This window comes from Dermochelys coriacea, chromosome 8 (genome assembly GCF_009764565.3).
Source record: "Dermochelys coriacea isolate rDerCor1 chromosome 8, rDerCor1.pri.v4, whole genome shotgun sequence".
Taxonomy (NCBI): domain Eukaryota; kingdom Metazoa; phylum Chordata; order Testudines; family Dermochelyidae; genus Dermochelys; species Dermochelys coriacea.
The window spans coordinates 89,153,573-89,174,069 of NC_050075.1; the positions used below are offsets into that span (position 1 = coordinate 89,153,573).

The 20,497-nt window shown below is 42.2% G+C and overlaps 1 protein-coding gene across 3 annotated transcripts in view; it reads left to right on the forward strand.

Moving 5' to 3' along the window:
* Positions 1-12,044: 12,044 nt before the first annotated feature.
* SLC35D1 (solute carrier family 35 member D1) overlaps positions 12,045-20,497 on the forward strand; it is a 32,387-nt gene continuing 23,934 nt past the window's right edge. For 2 of the 3 annotated variants that reach the window (XR_006283197.1, XM_043520557.1), the window contains exons 1-7: positions 12,046-12,246; positions 13,519-13,552; positions 13,645-13,731; positions 16,184-16,251; positions 17,225-17,296; positions 18,377-18,445; positions 19,553-19,655. Coding sequence is in view for 2 of the 3 variants with exons in the window: in XM_043520557.1 (XP_043376492.1) it covers positions 12,059-12,246; positions 13,519-13,552; positions 13,645-13,731; positions 16,184-16,251; positions 17,225-17,296; positions 18,377-18,445; positions 19,553-19,655 (621 nt within the window). In the remaining variant the exon portion in view is untranslated. Of the gene's footprint in view, positions 12,247-13,518; positions 13,553-13,644; positions 13,732-16,183; positions 16,252-17,224; positions 17,297-18,376; positions 18,446-19,552; positions 19,656-20,497 lie in introns of all 3 variants that reach the window. The other variant, XM_038413401.2, reaches the window with a different exon arrangement.

Sequence of the window (20,497 nt, forward strand, 5' to 3'; positions counted from 1 at the left end):
CATACTGTCAAAGATGAAGAAAACATAAGACGCACTCTCTGCAAAGCTGCAGGCCGGGATCAATCAGTTTAGCCTACTGATGTGATTCGTTGAAGATCTCCCATGTGCTTTATAATACCCAATGCCTATACTATTTTCCAACAGCAGCCTGTGAGAAGTAACTTTTATCTCCCTTATTTGCACATATACATATCACATATGAAAACTCACTGTCTTTTCAGGGGACAAGATAGCGCAATACAGTATTTATGGGGAAGCTGGCAAATTCGTTGCTCAACAGCTAGAGAGAGACAATAAAATCAGAGTCTGTGTAAATGGCCATTTGCCATTAGGTGGTCTGAAAGAAAGGTAATTACTGTCAGACTGTAAATATTACTGCAAATCTAAGTTGAATTACTTTCTGAATCTGTGGCATCCCAATAGTCAATGACTGGCCTTACTACCTGGTTAGCTCTCACAAGACAACTAAAATCAGGCCTGGGCAGTAGTTGGAGTGGCAAACTTCAAGGAGTGCCTGGGATGATGAAGCAGGAAGTGGTACTAGCAATTCAGTGGGTAACTCTCTTCCTTCTCTATCAGTACTGAACCAATGCCCCCTTGGATGATGCCAAGGAGCCCTGTGCTGCTTAAAGTGCCATTTTTATTGTAAAGCTTAAAAGACAAGTCATGCTGGTCATTTAAGATCCCATGGCACTTTTGTAAGGACAAAGCCATTAACCTGGGAGTCCTAGTCAATTCTAACTCAAGTAATTGCAATCTGCCTACTTACGTTGCCCTGCAGCTTCATCTGGTATGGTATTCTTCACCTCTCCTAAACAGTTGCATACAGTCGAGCCATTGTTATACCCCATTCATACCAGACTGCATGTAAGTGATGAGCTGCCTTTGTTCTGTGTACCAGAGAGCCTTTGCTGATTAAAGGGGAAGGCAGAGAAGGAATTAGATCAGGTAAGTCACCTTAGCTGCCCATGTTTAAAGTGAGTTGTCTGCCATACCATTCTCAATGTATCCGAGATGGGGGCTGTTAGCATGAGGGCTCTGCATCTCATGGCTTGACTCAGCATAGGAAAATCATGCCAGACCCTGCTAAACATTATAGATAATGTCTGACCCTGTTGCATGACATACAATGTCCCTAAGCCATGGAAGGGGTTGATGGATCCCATTAAGCTGTACTCCCAGGAGAACACAGTGGCATCCCATGATAGGACAATTGTGTAATGTGGGTCGCCAATATGAGAACGTCAACTCAGGAAAGGACATATATTTATCAGAGAGTTCTGTGTTGACAAACCTGTACTCACAAAGGGCAAGATTTTCAAAAGAGCTCAGCACCTATATTCAGTATCACAATGGGAGCTGCGGGGCACTGAGCTATTTTGAAACTCTGCCAGTGCGCTTCCACAAATCCTATTTCTTTCTCCTTTTTGCAGCCTGATATTTGGCAATTCTCATGATGAGCAAAACCTTCAGGAAAAGCTGTCTGTACTGGAGCTGGAGGTCCAATTTCCAGCTCAGGTGGCTGTATGTGTGCCAGCCTTGATCAACTCAGTGCACTAGAAACAGCAGTATAGCCATAGAGGTGCAGATGGGGGGACAGGCTAAGTACCAAGGGTCTGGGATGAGATTATACTCAGGACGGCTAGCCCATCCATCTACACTGCTATTTTTAGCATGCTAGTTCAATCAAAACTCATATGCGCATGTCCACCTGCGGTGGGAATTACTTCCAGCATGAAGTGTTGTCATATCCTAAGCTGAATGCCCATGCCTGCTTTTAAAATGTTGTCTGAACATGTTTCAGGTAATAAGCAGCTATCTGCATTATCACTTGTTTAACTGTGGCCTTCTTTATTTTAAGAAATGAAGCTCCTCTGAAAGAAGGTGTTTTTAATCTTGAAGAAACAGAAAGTAAGAATAATTTTCACCTGACTAAATCTGCTTCAGAAGAAAAGAAAAACTTCATCTCCTTGACTATTGAGGATGAAATGGAAAAACCAAATGCTAAAATAATCAATGTGGGCTCTCCGAAAGCAAAATCTCCCAGGCCGGTGGTGGTAATGTGCTTTTTACTGTCCCTGTTGTGTTTGGTAAAGTTTACAAGGGGTCTTGTATCCTACTGCATGCTGCTATTAAAAGAATATTCTATTTTGAAATAAGATCAGACTTCTGAACACTTGAGATTCCTGCAATAATAGCTTGCTATTTCATTATCCATATTTGGAACAGTATGCATACAGTGTAATGTTTAGCAGGGGTGGAATCCTGGCCCCAGTGAAGTCAATGGAGTTTTTGCCAGGATTCCACCTTAGATCAGTGGTTCTCAACCAGGGATAGATGTGCCCCTGGGGATATGAAGAGATCTTCCAGAGGGTACATCAATTCATCTAGATATTTGCCTAGTTTTACAGCAGGGTATGTAAAAAGCACTAGCGAAGTCAGAACAAACTAAAATGTCATACAACAACTTGTTTATATTGTTCTATAGACTATACACTGAAATGTAAGTACAATATTTACATTCCAGTTTATTTATTTTATATAATTATATGGTAAAAATGGGAAAGTAAGCCATTTTTCAGTAATAGCATGCTGAGACAAATGTATTTTTATGTCTGATTCTGTAAGCAAGTAGTTTTTAAGTGAGGTGAAACTTGGGGTACAGAAGACAAATCAGACTCCTGAAAGGGATACAATAGTCTGGAAAGGTTAAGAGCCACTACCCTACATCGTATGTCTAACATCTTAGCTTCTGGCCATTGTCCTATGCTCTCAGTTGAAGGCTGTCAGGAGAGAAGGGAGTGAGTGCAAGTGTTAGCCCCTGCAGAATAGGGTAAATTAGGTCTCTTGGAAGGAGCCAACCTGTTCCCATTTCCTCTGCTCCCATTTCCAGCACACTTGACATGATCTGCTGCCAGTTCCTGCTCAGTTTGCAAACCAGCAGGGTGAGGGAAAAGACATCTATTGGGATCTGGGAGGAACTGGCTTAGAGCTAACAACAGCGTGAGAAAGTGGTGCAGGCTGCAGATGGTTGGGGGGTTCTGGCACTCGACAATGGGTGAGAGGCTTTTTTAATAGAGAAAAGGGAGCCGGGCACCTGCTTAGCATGCAGATGGGAAAGGAGATGAGGAATTGGTGATGGATATGGATGTGGTACTAGTTCCTAGTAAAGAGGAGTAAGGACAAATACACATATTCATAATGCTTTAAGGCTTAAGATTTCATGATTAATTTTAAGACCTAGTAAAATGCAATTTATGCTTTATACTGGCAATTAAACCCTGTGGTCTGACCAGACTTCTTTAGGGTTGACGTTTGAGCTAACTTGTATCAAGCATGTCCTGAATGAACTCTAGCCCTGGAACCTGAATTCACGTGCTGTGGTATTTTCTGTTTCTGGAGTTATTGGCTATTTTTTTCAGACCTATGTAAAGATTTCAAAAAACTCGGCAGGTCTTTCCTTCCACTAGGACCGCTATGTATCTCTTTTTTGTTGTTTTCTACAGTTTTCTATATTGTACGTGAATACTCACACTCTATCTTGACTAGAAACAAGTGTCAAAATGTATGATAAATATAGTTTATTAATATGGCACTGCAGTGCATCATGTGGCTATCAGTACCATGTGACTGTTAGTGGGATATCTAGCTATATTATCTGATCTGATCATATATATTTCTGCATCTTCAATACATTCTTGGACTTCTTTATGCAAAGATCTCAGAAACTATATCAGTAAGAAAGGAGAAAATTAAAGTTCCATTTCTTTTTTCTACAGAAAGTGAGTGAAACATATCCCATCATTTATGCTGAAGAAGGATATGTGCAAAACTCTATTTTGAAGAGGTGGCTGCATTTACATGGAGATAAAGTGTCTTACAACTCAGAAAATGAAAATGGTGAAGTACAAACAAATCCAAATTCAGTTTTACAAAACAACTGTGATTATGCCCTTGCCTTAGTTGGAAAGGAAGAAAAGGGTACTTTTAATATAACTGCGAAGGGGAATAAAAAGTTAAAAAGAACATTATCTGGGAAACGGAAAATCAATATTCATATTTTATCTTCAGATGGAAAAAGTAAGAGCTTAAAAGATTCACAGAAGGAAAAAACTTTTGTGCAGAAAATAGTTGGTAGCTTTCATGATGTTGAAGTACCAATCAGTAAGCTCACATCAAAAGACAGGAATGTTTCAGCAACTAGGGCTGAATGTAACCCTGATGGCCTTGTTATATTTGGAGTAAACCCAAAAGCTGCAGCATACCAATCTGCTAAAGCGAATGCAGCAACCGTCGCTAAATCTCACGGCTTTTACAGCAAGCCACTAATCACAGTCTCCCAGCTTCATAAAAAAGGCAGGTCGGCTCATTCATCACAGCTGGATTATATATGCATAACAAAATCTATTAAAATACCTGACTGTCCAAATGTCAATTCACAGTCATTTCTCAAAATCTCAGTGAAACGTGATCATTTGGAAAACAAAAGGATTATTCTATCTGGTATTTGGGGTAAAGAAAAACCTCCACCTAGTCAGAACAATGAAGAAATCACTGAAGTAGCCAAACCTGCCAGGTGTTCTCAGCCAGCTTCTTGCAAGGAAGAAGCATCAGCTGAGATAAAGCTAAATAATAAGGAACATTCCATAAATAGTAGGAAAGGCCAAGAATGGGATAATACTGTGGAATTCTGGACCACTAGAAGATCTTCAGCATCACTGAAAAATTCAAATGCAGTGCCAGACAACAGCCCTGAGCCCCAGAAAAAAGCAATGCTACCTGAACACCCAGCATCATTACCTGTTAACTTCAATCATCCAATTATTAATATACCAACCGCATAATGTGATGCCTCAGAATTCAAGATAAAAAATGTTGAGGCTGAATTTATAGACAACACTGATACTCCAAAGGACACCAGTCGCTACAATTAAAACTGATGGTATGTCTAACAATGGGCTACCAAAGATATATAGGATTGATCCATTTCTGAAATCTGCCAGTCTAGATGTTATGGTAATTTTTTATCAGAACAGCTATTATTCTGTACATGAACTTTTGTCAACCATGAGATGTTTGCCATTACAATGAATTATGATATAACAATTATAAGGGGATGTGTGTCTCTTAAAAATTAATTGATAGGCCTTTATTCAATGGTTTTACTAGGCACACATAAGAAGCATTAAACTCCTATTTCAAGCACAGAAGTTATTTCTTTGAAATTCTGAATGACTTTGTGTGTGAATTTTACTTTTAAATACAGAGAAAAAAGGTATTTAGAGTATTATCCACCTTTCTTCCTTAATTTACTACATAGATTTAAAAAAATCTTACAACATCCAGTACTATGAATTTCACATTGATTATCATCTCTGTTGTATATTTCAAGATTCTAGCCAAAGTCCTCCTTTGAAATGTTAATAAAATTGTATTTAGTGGAATTAGGCTTTTAATATTTAGCAATATTGGATTAGGCTGGAGTTCTCAATAAAATACATTGTATACAATATGCGTAGACTAATGACTACTTTGGTTCAATTATTCTCAGCTAATATTAAATCACAGGCACTTTAAAAAAAAAAAAGAAGAAGAAAAGGCTTTCAGCACAATAGATTGTTTCCATATGGGAAGTGTTTGGAACTGAAATGAACGCAGGAGATTTTCATTATGCTACTTAGAAGATATCTTACCAGACAAAGCTAAATTTACACACTGTACTCAGATCTGATAGTTTGAACTTCTGAACAGACATGCAATTTCACTCCTATAACTCTTTCAGTAAGCAACATGTAAGAACCCCACACTTCCAATCATTAGGTGCCTAAATGGTGATGCAAGTCCATGGGCCCTTGGCTTTATCTCCTTACATTGCTAGAGTACATGCAACATAGCTGAGCACCTAATTTGGTTTCTGAACTGAGCTGACGTGTTTGTACATGTAAACACTGTATTTGTAATGCTTTGCTTATAAATGAAATTACTGAGGAACAGATTTGATGTTGGCGTCATTTTGTCTTTTTTTTTTTAATTTCCTTAATTAAGTTCACACAGCTCTCCCCACATGCATGTTGCCGAGCTGTGCAACCTTTCTTGTAAATTGGCAAAGTAGTAAAGTTCATGTTGACCTTGCTGCATCAAAGAGACAGACAACTATTTAGGCTCCAAAAATATCTTTGTCTGCCTAACATCCCTGTTGCCTTTGTATGTATTTTTGAAAAATATGGATTTATTTTTGTAAATGTGGCTGGATCACCAGTGAATGCCCAAATGGAGACACCCCTCCTCTCACGCTGATAGCTGAAGGCTCTTTTAGATTTAAGATTGTTCAATATATTCTAAAGCCAACACTATGCAAATCCTTCTTCTTGCCCTATATAATCCTTCCATCCATCAGCACATTATATTTTACCCCCAGCTCCCACAACAACCCCAGCACCTCTGCAGGTTTCTGGTGGCAGGTGAGAGGAAGGCAGCTGGAAGACTAAGGGAGTTAACCATCTGGTGGTTATCTCTGAGGCACTTCAGTCTTATTGCTATTGATGAACTTTGGGGAGTGAAAGAAGAGCATTTCCTGTGCTGGGAACTTGCCATTGGATTTGATAGGACTGGTCCTGTTGTTGTGTTTTGAAATTTAGGCTTGGTTACCCTGCAGTTTGAGGAGTTATCACCTGCTTCTAGCAGGGCTCTTTGAAGTGAGAGAAGAGCAGTTTTGATTGGATAGGCCAGTGATTAGAGGCGGATTCCTAGAGTTTGTAGGGCCAAGGCTGGCAAGTGGCTGGTAAGGCAAAGGCAGCTGGGATACTAAGGGAATTAGCCAGCTGAGGAAGGCAGGGAGGTAAGTTGTGTGTTGTTTTCCTTAACTTGCAGGTACTCTACAATGGGGGAGGAAAATGGTGTGTTGCCAACATCATTCCCAGCTCTTCCTCTGCCTGCACCTGTGGGGCCCTCTACCAGAGAGGCATCCTGACCCTGGAGGCTTCCACCCAGGCCCTGGTCTCCACTTGCTAGGAATGTGGTCTGCATGTCCCTGACGATGAAAGCCAGGCAGGGGGAACCATTTGATGTGAGAGGTGTCTGTTGGTGGAATACCTCAGGGAGCAGGTAAGAGCTGCAGGAGGAGATGGCTCACCAGCATTTAATCCAGGAGCACAAGGACTTCATTGACAGGTTGCACATGGAAACATCTGGGATGGAGGATGCTAGCCGAATACAGATGACTACAGTGGCACCAGAGTAGGAAGGAGAACAGCTGCTTGCTAGGGAGGAGACTAGCTGCTGGCCACCTTGGACAGAAGACAGTGCTCCACTCTCCACCCAGATCCCCCCATGCATTGAGATGAAGAACTATTATGCTGTATTGGCAACAGGAGATGAGGAACAGACCCCAATGGCTGAAAAGGAGGAGTCATGTGCCCCGAAAGCTGGGAGGCTCATGGCTACTGCACCTAATAGGAGGAGGCATTGGATGCTGGTGGTCAGGGACTCCCTTCTGAGGGGGATGGAGGCATCCATCGGCTGACCTGACATAATGTCCTGGGAGGTGTGCTGTCTGTCTGGAGCCTGTGTCTGAAATGTTACACAAAGTTTACTAAGGTTCATCCATCCCTCTGACCACTCCCCCATGCTGCTCATCCAGGTATGACCCTGAGCAGATCAGCAGTGACTCCAGAGTCAGGAGCATAGGTTCTGATCTTAGCCATCCTCCCAGTTTAGGATGTGCATGGCCATGCCTGGGCCTTTACCCTCAAGATGAATGCATGGCTGCACAGGTGATGTCAATGGGTGGGCTTTGGCTTCCTTGACCACAGGCTGCTGTTCCAGGAAGAAGGTTTGCTGGGAGAGATGGGGTCCACCTGACCATGGAGGAAAAGAGCATCTTTGCGCAATGACTTGCCAACCTAGTGAGCAGGGCTTTAAACTAAGTTCAAAGGGGGCAGGTGAGTATAAAAAGAAGTGACCTTAACAGAGAACTAGATATTAAGGGGGATGTGGAAAATTACAATGAGGTCATAGGAGCAACAAGAGGGAAATCAGTGGGGGAATCTGTTCAACATCTTAGATGTTTATACACAAATGCAAGGAATATGGCGAATGAACAGGAAGTATTAGCCGATCAGCCTTCTTGATGTCATTAGTTATTAGCTCTCTTTCCCTGCTAAGTAGCGGAACTACACTTTCCATTGTTTTTCTGGTGCTCCTAATGTATTTAAAGAACCTCTTCTTATTCCTTTTTATGTCCCTTGCTAGGTGTAATTTATTTAGTGCATTAGCCTGTTTGGTTTTGTCCCTACGTTCTTGTGTTGTTCTGTACTCCTCATTAGTAATTTGTCCATGTTTCTACTTTTTATAGGATTCCTTTTTGATGTCCAGGTCATTAAAGAGCTCCTGATGGAGCCATATTGGCCTCTTACTTTCCTCCCTATTTTTCCTTCACTTCGGAATAGTTTTCAGTTGTGCCTTTAATATTGTCTCCTTGAGAAACTGCCAGCTGTCCTGCACGCCTTCCTCCTCCACCCCCCGAGATTGTCTTCTATTTTGCTTCAGTCTTCATTACAAAGGTTAATGATGACCAGATGCTTAACATAATTGATATTAACAATTAGGAAGAAGGAATGCAAGGCAAAATATAGAAAGAAGAGGTTAAAGAATATTTAGATAACTCAGATGTATTCAAGGCAGCAGGGCCTGATTAACTTTAAACTAGGATGCTTAAGAATTAGTTGAAGTAATCTCAGAACCATTAGTGATTATATTTGAGAACTCACAGAGGACCGGTGAGGTCCCAGAGGACTGCAGAAGGACAAATATAGTACTTATCATTAAAAAGAGGACTAAAGAGGACCACTAGTCAGACTAACTTTGATACATAGAAAGATACTGGAACAAATTATTAAACAATCAATTTGTAAATACCCACAGGACATAGCATTATAGAAAATAGCCAGTAAAGATTTGTCAAGAACAAATCATGCCAAACCAATCTAACTTCCTTGTCAGGGTTAGTGGCCTAGTGGATAGGGAGAAGCAGTAGATGTGATATATCTCAATTTTAATAAGGCTTTTGACAGTCCACGATGACATTCTTATAACTAGGGAAATATGGTCTAGATGAATTTACTATAACGTTAGTGCACAACCGCTGAAACACACTACTCAAAGAGTACTTATCAATGGTTTGCTGTCAAAATGGGAGGGCTTATCTAGTGGGGTCCCACAGACATCAGTCCTGGGTCTGGTACTATTCAAAATATTTTCATTAATGACTTGGATAGTAGTGGAGGAGAAAAAATGCTTATAAAATTTGCAGATGACACTAAGCTGGGAGGGGATGCCTGCATTGTGTTAGACGTGATTAGAATTTAAAATATTGACAAATTGAAGAATTGGTCTGCATTCAACAAAATGAAATTCAGTGAACATAAGAGTGACGTTTCACTCCATATTCTGTATGAAAATATGCTTTTGATATGAATATGACATAACTGAGATATGCTTTATGCAAGATGGCTCATGTAAGATATCATTGGAAAGGTTATGATTTACTGAATGTGATTATCCAATTATTATGCCTGTATCATTTCTGTATCTGAAGTTAGGCATATTAATTATGTATCTGTATTTCAAATGTGTTACTTTGGGTGTCACCCCCAACCAGCCCTTCAGGTACAACCATGGAAAAGGCAGACAGGGCTATTAGGAGAAACAGTGGACTGTGAAAGAGCTGTCTTCCTGTGGATGCTCCAGACAGCCTACAAGTAATGGCTGCCACAGCCCTGCAGAGACGTGGGTCTGAGTCACCTGATACTGGACCCACCCCTTGGAATGCCAGTGTTCTTCCACTGGGAGACAAAGGGTTTCCGCCATATACAAGAGCTATAAGGCAGGGGAGTGACATCATCGAGATTCTCCTCTGCCTCCTCACCCAAAGAGACACTGAAAAACACGTGGAAGCAAGAACTGAACTGAGGGGAGAAGGACTGAACCCAGGCTGGGAGGGTGTCCAGTCTGTGAGTGGAAATACCTGAAATCTCCAGGTGCAGGCCAATGCAGCTTCCTTTCAAGACTTTCTGTAATCTACCTGTGACAATACCTAGGGTGAGAAATTACGTTTTGTAACCTGTGTCTTAAGTACATTGAGCTTATCTTGCATATTTCATTTTATTTGCTCAGTAATCTGCTTTGTTCTGTCCGTTATCTCTTATATTCACTTAAAATTCACTTTTTGTAATTAATAAACTAATTTCTTGTTTATAATATAACCCAGTTGTGCAATTCATAACTGGGGGAAGGAGGGAAATAAGAGGTTGTGCATACCTTCCTCTACACTGAGGGAGAGGGCAGATTTCATAATATCAGCCTTATGGCTAAGATCAAGCATAGTATCTGTGGGTCTGCACCCCAAAGGAGGTAGACACCTGAGTGCTGGGGGCAACTCTCTTAAGCTGAGCCTTCACAGAACTGATCTCTGTATCTGTTTCGTTCTGCAGTTTGGCATGGCCCTGCCTGCGTGGGTGTGCTTGAGGAGGCTTAATAGAATTGCTTGGCTCAGCAAGACAGGTAAAAAGGGTACCCTGGCTAGCATTACAGACAGGTTCAGTGGCATCTCAGCACATCAGGTGGCATTTTAAGGGAGAGGCAAACCATCACCATAAGTACTTCACTTAAGAAGGAAAAATGAAATGCACAACTACAAAGTGGGGAATCACAGAGTAGGCATTAGTACTGCTGAAAAGAATCTGGGGGTTATAGAAAAGGAGTACTCGTGGCACCTTAGAGACTAACAAATTTATTTGAGCATAAGCTTTCGTGAGCTACAGCTCACTTCATCGGATGCATTCAGTGGAAAATAGAGTGGGGAGATTTATATACACACACAGAGAACATGAAACAATGGGTTTTATCATACACACTGTAAGGAGAGTGATCACTTAAGATGAGCTATTACCAGCAGGAAGGGGGGAGGAAGAAACCCTTTTGTGGTGATAATCAAGGTGGGCCATTTCCAGCATTTGACAAGAATGTCTGAGGAACAGTGGGGGGTGGGAGATAACATGGGGAAATAGTTTTACTTTGTGTAATGACCCATCCACTCCCAGTCTCTATTCAAGCCTAAGTTAATTGTATCCAGTTTGCAAATTAATTCCAATTCAGCAGTCTCCTGTTGGAGTCCGTTTTTGAAGTTTTTTTGTTGAGGAATAGCCACTCTCAGGTCTGTAATCGAGTGACCAGAGAGATTGAAGTGTTCTCCGACTGGTTTTTGAATGTTCTAATTCTTGACGTCTGATCTGTGTCCATTTATTCTTTTACATAGAGACTGTCCAGTTTGACCAATGTACCTAGAGGAGCACAAATTGAATGAATCAACAATGTAAGGCACTTGCAAACAAGGCTAATATCTGGGTGGGATGTGTTAACAGCGGTATAACCTGACCTATGAGGAAACGTTAACAAAACCTGGGCCAGTTTCATCTTGGGAAAAGAAGAGTGAGGCAGAACCCGCTAACAGTCTTCCCAGTCCTCTTCACCGGATCCTTGGAGCTATTTGATCAATGGTCCTCCCAAACCACTGAAGCTCAAAAATTACTGAGCTTAATCTGCAGCCAGGGAGAGATAGATAAAACCGGGGGAGGGGAACTAGCCTCTGGAAGAGGCTTGCAAGGGAATTTGTGGACGCAGGATCACTGAAGGTTGGTACCAACAGGCTGGACACGGGGGAGATGAGTCTAGGCTGACTTGGTCCTGCCTCAGCGCAAGGGCTGGACCGGGTGAGTCGCCAAATACAGCGGCCCGAGGATGCCAAACTCCCGCCTCCGCCGGCAGCGCCGGAGCCTGTCACGGATCCGCTACGATCGGCCCCCAGCCCCGCGCGTTGCCTCCCCAGCGACCCGCAGCGCCCGGCCCGCGGCAGCCCCGCGCACGCGCGCGCGCTCCGCCGCCTCCCCGGGCCGAGCCTCGCGCAGCCCGCGCCCCGGCGCGAGCTCCCCCCGCCCCCGCCCCAGCGCCGCCCCCTTGGGCTCCGCGCCCGGCGCCGCCCCTCTGCCGCGCCCCTGCAGCCATGTCGGCCGCCGCGCGCAGACGCCAGGCCGCCGGGGCGCCGTGCGAAGCCCCCGCTGGCGGAGATGAGGAGCCGGGCATGGCGGCCCCGAGCCTCAGCGTCTGCCTCAAGCTGCTGGCGGCGGCTCTCTACGGGTTCAGCTCCTTCCTCATCGTGGTGGTGAACAAGAGCGTCCTCACCAGCTACGGGTGAGCCGGGCCGCCCGGCGAAGTTCGGCGCCGCGGGCCTGGTTGCACATTAACTCGTGCGGCGGGGCCCGGAGCAGCGCTTGCCCCCCTGGCCCAGGCTGGGGGATGCTCCGCACGGGGCTGCTGAGTCCCAGCACCGAGCGGGGCGGGGGGGTATTAGCTGGAACCCCAGGGATAGCCCCGTGGGGCGCCCCCCCCTTCCCGGGCTGCAGGCGGGGGGGGGGGCGGCGCGCGCCTTTGCCCCCCTTCCCGGGCTGCAGGCGGGGGGGGGGCGGCGCGCGCCGTTGCCCCCCGTCCCGGGCTGCAGGCGGGGGGGGGGGCGGCGCGCGCCTTTGCCCCCCTTCCCGGGCTGCAGGCGGGGGGGGGGGCGGCGCGCGCCTTTGCCCCCCTTCCCGGGCTGCAGGCGGGGGGGGGGGCGGCGCGCGCCTTTGCCCCCCTTCCCGGGCTGCAGGCGGGGGGGGGCGGCGCGCGCCTTTGCCCCCCTTCCCGGGCTGCAGGCGGGGGGGGGGCGGCGCGCGCCTTTGCCCCCCTTCCCGGGCTGCAGGCGGGGGGGGGCGGCGCGCGCCTTTGCCCCCCTTCCCGGGCTGCAGGCGGGGGGGGGGGCGGCGCGCGCCTTTGCCCCCCTTCCCGGGCTGCAGGCGGGGGGGGGGGCGGCGCGCGCCTTTGCCCCCCTTCCCGGGCTGCAGGCGGGGGGGGGGGCGGCGCGCGCCTTTGCCCCCCTTCCCGGGCTGCAGGCGGGGGGGGGGGGCGGCGCGCGCCTTTGCCCCCCTTCCTGGGCTGCAGGCGGGGGGGGGCGGCGCGGCGTGCGCGTTTGGGGCCACTGTTTTGACCCTGGCCCCCAGCTGAGGTACACGCTGTGACTCTTGCTTGGCACTTGCTGCATCAGGGTGTTGTGTGGTTTGGATGAGCTGACTAGCTAATCGGTGGAGCAGGCTGGGGTGCAGGTTCACTGCCTGAAAGGGAGTGTTCAGAGTTCCTAAGACTGTGAGCCAGGGGAGAACAAACCATAAGCATCCCAAAGCTCTGGGGTCATGGGTGCTGTGCGCCGTTAGCTCAAGCAGTACAGCCAGCTTTTTTAAGTTTTGGCCAGGGGACGCTTTAAGGCAAATATTAAAGGGCTAACATTAAGGCTTAGTTGAAGAGCAAACTTTGAAGGGGGGGCAGATTGTATTTTCATGTGGTGTTTCTCTCTCTAGAATGTGATTGACTGAAAGTACAAGGTTGACTTTGCTGACTTTTGTATTTTTTATTTATTTATTTATTTTATTATAGATTTCCCTCCTCACTATGTGTTGGACTAGGCCAGGTTAGTTGGTTTCCTGAATATTGCATGTTTCTAGTAGTGCATGGGAGGGGTTGTCGGGATGGAACAGTAAGTGTTTTGTGCTCCTCTTATAGATGCTGGCCACGGTGACTGTTCTTTGGGTGGGAAAGGCGCTCAGGGTGGTGAAGTTTCCAGACATTGACAGAAATATACCTCGAAAGGTAAAATGTTTTCCCCTCATAGTGTCTAATGTAAAATACAGTTGTTACTTTCCTTTTAAGATATATAAACACTTTAAAATGTGCATATTCTTTAAATAGTTCAGTAACAGCTAGTGCTGTCAGCTAGACTTGAAAGAGATAATGCTTTTTATTTAAAAATATACCATTTTAAAATACGTTATTAATCAAATATAACATGGTTTCTGCCTTATTACATTATGCAATTCAGCACAGAATTCTGCTATGTAAGGCAGTTGTATTTATTTTTGTATTCTTATGTGTGCATTTTTTCCAAATTTTTGTTGCCTTTAATTTTAAGGACAGTATCTATACGCAACCAAAGATGTTCTGTTAACATTTCGCAAACTATTGCTTAAGATAAATGCATTTTTTTCAGAAGTGTGTGTTGTAACTCATTTTTTAAAGTAGGCTGAACAAATGTTTTTGCTTGTCACCATACTGAGATAGTTCCCTAACTGAAAGCTAAAAAAAACGAGGAGTACTTGTGGCAACTTAGAGACTAACAAAATTATTTGGGCTTAAGCTCTCGATGAAGTGGGTTTTAGCCCACGAAAGCTTATGCCCAAATAAATTTTAGTCTCTCAGGTGCCACAAGTACTCGGGGTTTTTTTTTTTTTGCTGATACAGACCAACCAGGCTACCACTCTGTAACTGAAAGCTGTTGTTATAGAATCAATGCTTTGTTATTAGGGCTGTCGATTAATTGCAGTTAACTCATGCGATTAATTCAAAAAAATTAACTGCGATTAAAAAAATTAATCACAATTAATCGCACTGTTAAACAATAGAATACCAATTGAAATAAATACTTTGGGATGTTTTTCTACATTTTCAAATACATTGATTTCTATTAAAACATGGAATACAAAGTATACAGTGCTCACTTTATATTATTATTTCTGATATAAATATTTGCACTGTAAAAATGATAAAATAAACAATATTTTTTAGTTCACCTCATACAAGTACTGTAGTGCAATCTCTTTATTGCAAAAGTGTAACTTACAAATGTAGATTTTTGTTTTGTTACATAACCACTCAAAAACAAAACAGTGTAAAACTTTAGAGCCTACAAGTCACTCAGTCCTACTTCTTGTTCAGCCAATTGCTAAGACAAACAAGTTTGTTTACATTTACGGGAGCTACTGTTGACTGCTTCTTATTTACAATGTCATCTGAAGGTGAGAATAGGCATTGCAAGGTATTTATGTGCCAGATATGCTAAACATTCATATGCCCTTTCGTGCTTCAGCCACCGTTCCAGAGCATGTTTCCATGCTGATGATGCTCGTTAAAAAAAATGCGTTAATAAAATTTGTGGCTGAACTCCTTGAGTTTTTTTACCTGCATTCTGCCATATATTTCATGTTATAGTAGCCTTGGATGATGATCCAGTACATGTTCGTTTTAAGAATGCTTTCACAGCAGATTTGACAAAACGCAAAGAAGGTACCAATGTGAGATTTCTAACGATAGATACAGCACTCGACCCCAGGTTTAAGAATCTGAAGTGCCTTCCAAAATCTGAGCAGGACGAGGTGTGGACAATGCTTTCAGATGTCTTAAAAAGCAATACTCCGTTGCGGAAACTACAGAACCCGAACCACCAAAAAAGAAAATCAACCTTTTCTGCTGGTGGCATCTCACTCAGTTGATGAAAATGAACATGCGTCGGTCCTCTCTGCTTTGGATCGTTATCAAGCAGAACCTGTTATCAGCATGAACGCATGTCTTCTGGAATGGTGGTTGAAGCATGAAGGGACATATGAATCTCTAGCGCATCTGGCACATAAATACCTTGCAAATGCCGGCTGTAACAGTGCCATGCGAATGCCTGTTCTCACTTTCAGGTGACATTGTAAACAAGACGTTGCCGGCATTATCTCCTGCAAATTGTATCCAAACTTGTTTGTCTGAGCGATTGGCTGAAGTAGGACTGAGTGGACCTGTAGGTTCTAAAGTTTTTACATTTTGTTTTTGAATGCAGTTATATTTTTGTACGTAATTCTACGTTTGTAAGATCAACTTTCATGATAGAGATTGCACTACAGTACGTGTATTAGGTGAATTGAAATACTATTTCTTTTGTTTTTTACAGTGCAAATATTTGTAATAAAAAATAGTGAGCACTGTACACTTTGTATTCTGGGTTGTAAATGAAATAAATATATTTGAAAATGTGGAAAACATCCAAAAATATTTAAATAAATGGTTTTCCATTATTGTTTAACAGTGCGATTAATCGCGATTAATTTTTTTTAATCGCTTGATAGCCCTATTTATTATATTATCTGAGGTCTGAATGTGCGTGTGAGAACTAACCATTTCAGGATGGAAGAACTCTGATCATGTAACCATGTTACTATTTGAATTGGTAGTTCTCTAGCTCTCTAATTTTTTATTGAGTGTTGTCCCTCTTATAATTTTCTAGACGTTTCCACTACCTCTTCTCTATTTTGGGAACCAAATCACAGGATTGTTCAGCACAAAGAAACTGAAGTATGGATAACTTTTATTATTTAGTGAGGTTATAATGTGTTATGATTGTACATAAAGGTGAAACTGATCTTTAATATCCGCATGGGCTTGATTTGTGGCAATGTAGGGGAATGAGGGTTATAACTATTATTTGGCAACTAGTAATCAAGGTCTCTTTCCTGGCCTTGGAATGTGCAAGTTTTTTTTAAAGGGCCATAAATCACTAGATGACATTCTCTTGACTGGTATTTAGTGATCTGTCAGTGTCTCCAATGAAGCTTATTCCTATGATCTTAGAGGAGTCTCTTTTTTTACGTTTAAACAGCATCTGGGGAGGCGGAAGGAAAGGAGTGGGGAGAAACTGTACTAAAAAATGCCGGCCTTTGGATCTGCTGAAGCGAGGGGCAAGGAAGGGTGGGGAGGTTGGAGAAAATAGTATGACTTAGCTGTTTTGAAGAGACATTATTTTGGGGGGAAATGGGAAAGAGCCCCACAATCAGCTACACATCTATTCATGGAACATTTTTTTCATTATAATACAACTTGATTTTTTATATCGAACTGTGTGAAGTCTTAAGATAAATAGATACATTTGATAATAAATATAATCAACCTTCATTTGTTACTCTGGATTTCATAGATTTAAGATTGAAAATAGCCCTACAAAATCACATAATTTTTAACCTCTGGAAGTAACATGCACTATATCCAGCTGGTAGGAGATGGAGACTTTCTCCAGTGAATAATCCTTGACAGGTCTAAGTAGTATGTTTTGGCTATCAAATTAGTGATTTCCAGGAGGGATGTCAAGGAATTCTTACTGTTGTGGTAGTTTTGTACAACTCTGATTTTAATCTTTATTTTAGTTCCTATAAAGTAACTTGGCGTTGATTCAAAGTATCATTGTGGGAATGAGCTTGGGGTGAAACATGTAACATGTCTGTGGAGTTTTATAATTTTTTTTCGTGTTTAATTTTATTTTTTTCTTTTGCAGCTTGCCCATGTTCACAGTTCTGAGAAGGTTTTCTATTCTGTTTACAATGTTTGCTGAAGGAATTTTACTCAAGTGAGTTATTTCCAAAGCTATCAATATTATATTCATATCATTTTTAAGATTGTTAAAGTGCTTGCAACATTTTAGTAAGCCTTTGCGTGTAGAGGATTTGTGCAGTCAGATTTAGGTGGCCATAAATTGGGCTTTAGAAACATGGGGGCAAGAAAGAGAGAGAGCACAGATAATACATTTATTTTATTAGACAATTATCTCATCTTAAATGGGTCCTTCACTTTCATGTTTTTATCAAAGAAAAAAACATCTAATGCATTAAGTTTATATATTTAACTACAAAGCTAAGGGAGGAAAATGTTAAGATTCTTACATTAATAATAATAATAATAATAATAATAAGGTACTTTCTACACTGTATCTCTATCATATTTGTAACTAGGCTGACTCTACATGTGGATTATGTCCATATGCCAGATGGTTAACACACAGTTCGTTCCCTACAGTGGGGGTGTACTGTGTTTTGGCAGTCTTGGATGAGGTCAAGTCTCTAGCTTAATTGTCTTGATGTAGTTGGATTCTAGCACTGTTCACTTGCAGCGTAGGCAAGATCATTAACTCCGTGAGTATAGGTAGGTTTGTCAGTCTTCCTACCCTGTAATGCTTTGGGTAGGAGGCTATCCCAAAGTGACTTACACCACATCTTACGAGGGTCAGTCACTCTGTGTATTATTGATGTTTTTCCCCCCCTCGTCCTCCCTTGATTGTAACCTGTTCGCAGGCTAGTCAGTGTTAGTGGCCAGTCACCACAGCATTATGGCATTTTTCTGGTCCACAGTGGTGATAGCTCACAAATGGATGTCCAGGTTCTCTAATATTGGGGCTAGCTCTGCAACACCAAGCTGAAATCTTTAACTATAGTGGGCTCAGATAGCACTTACTAAAGTGTTACACTCCATCAGTCCTAATTAAAACATCATAAGTATTCTGCTCTTCCAGAATTTCTCATCTTTGCCCTTTATATGTTTATGAAGTGTGACCAGAGCAAATGTTTTCCCCTTAATACTAGAAACAGCACTGCAATATCAAAATTGAACTGTGCTTATGCATGATAGTGAGGTTCTTGTATCTTTTTTTCAGGAAGAAATTTTCTTGGGGCGTTCAAATGACAGTGTTTGCAATGATAATTGGTGCATTTGTAGCTGCTAGGTAAGACTTCAGGCTTTTATCCCTTCCACTTTATATTACACAGCTTTTTACAGTTTATATTATTTGTCTTTTAAATGGCTTGTATAGAGTATGTTGGTTAGTTTACAAAGTTAATTAGAATTCATAAACTATAATAATTTAAAGGCAGCACTTAAATGACAAAATCCTGCCTGCATGCTCTGCAATAGATAGACCAGTTAGAAAATTCTAAACTTAAAAGCATAACTTGTCCTTGTTCAGCCTTCATTTTTTCCCCACTGTCTGTCCTTGATGTAGATAATGGTAGAATGGGGGTGAGGCCTGGTCTGCACTCAAAGTTCTGCTGTTTTGGTTAGGGATGTGAGTTATAAAATAAGTTATTATTTTTACTTATAAGTATACCAGTAAAAGTCCTGGTGTGGATGCCGTTATATTGGTATTAAGGTGCCTTTTACCAGTATAACTTATTCTCCTTCTACTAGGTAAATAAAGTATACTGGTACAAGCACCTTTATATCAGTATAACTGAAAAAGTGAAAGCGATACAATTTTCTAGTGTGAACAAGGCTTAAATCATCATGCCACAGCTTGATTTTAAAATATTTTATAATCCTTTTAAATGGAAGTTGCTAAAGTTATGCAAAACATTGAATTTCATTGTCGGGGAAGGTGAGTGGAAAAACTCACTCGTTCACCTGCGAGAAGTGTAGACGGCTAGTTAATGGCCTAATATTTGTATGTTTTCATTTATTTAAAAAAAAAAAAAAGTGCAGAACTAGAGAAAATGGCTTGCAGACTAAAGCTCCCATCCTCAAACACTGATGCATGTGCTGGACTTTACTATCAGGAATAGTTCCACTGATTTCAAGGGGACTGCTCAGACTAGTAAAGTGAAGCATTTGTGACATTTATGGGATCAGGGCCTTAGTTTGTACAATTAGTAGTACTGAATGCAGCATGTATTATGTTGAGTCTTCGCTCAGTTCCTCAAATACAGAGGCTAGCCTGCCAGGTAAGCTCACGGGGAAACACCTTTTCTACATGGAACTTATCAGACAAAATATAACATGGAGGAGATTTCTAAATGTTACGCTCTTAGCAATTTAAAATCTTAATTTCCCCCTCCAGTTCTGACTTGGCATTTGATCTAGAAGGATATATTTTTATCCTGATTAACGATGTCTTGACAGCTGCAAATGGTGCATATGTAAAACAAAAACTGGATTCAAAGGTAGGCTGACTTCAATTTTCACTTTAAGAATGACATTATTGTGTTGCAAAGTAACAGCTAACCTACAACACTGCGACTTTTAAAAATTTGAACATTATGGGTAAATGAATAGCCAATTGTTGGGGACTGAAAATCTGAGGTGTATTCTGCAGCTGGTAATATGGTATTTTGATGAGCTGTTCATTTCCCCAAGTATTGTGCTCTGTCACTGAACTCATCACATCTTGTCACTATTATTTAAAGTAGAACTTTTGTAGCTCCTTATTCTTGTTTGTCCTGAACAATATTCTTCTGGATCTTAACTTGACGCGTCTGTATTTGCAAATAAAACAGTTGTGTGTATTTTGAAATAAGCTGTAAATTCAGTTTTATCAAACTGTAAGCATAACTGATTCACTGTTGTTGGAGCTATATTTATTTGTAACTGGGTGAAATAATAGATTTGACTATTTAACTACAAAGTCAGGGTCGTTTAAAAGAATTTAAAAACCTGGTTCTTCACTAGACAGTGAACTGACCACATCTTCCCTCCCACTGCTTTCAAAGGCAGGGTGAGCTGATATCTCAGCCTATTCTACCCTTTTTCCTGCAGCCGGACCTGGACATGTACTTCTATCCTTATTGTTGCAACTATGTAGTTTTTTCACACTGGGTCTGAGGGATGCTCTTTAGTGTACTTTGGGGCAATTGGGAGTCCCTGTTCATCTCCTTTGAACGTAAATGTGCTGTATTTAGTTAGTGTCTCAGCAGTATTGCTAAGTTCCTAGTAGTTCAACATCTGAGAAAGAGAAACTGATTGTTTAGGCTACCCTGAAAGTACAAGGATGAGCCTATCAGATGTT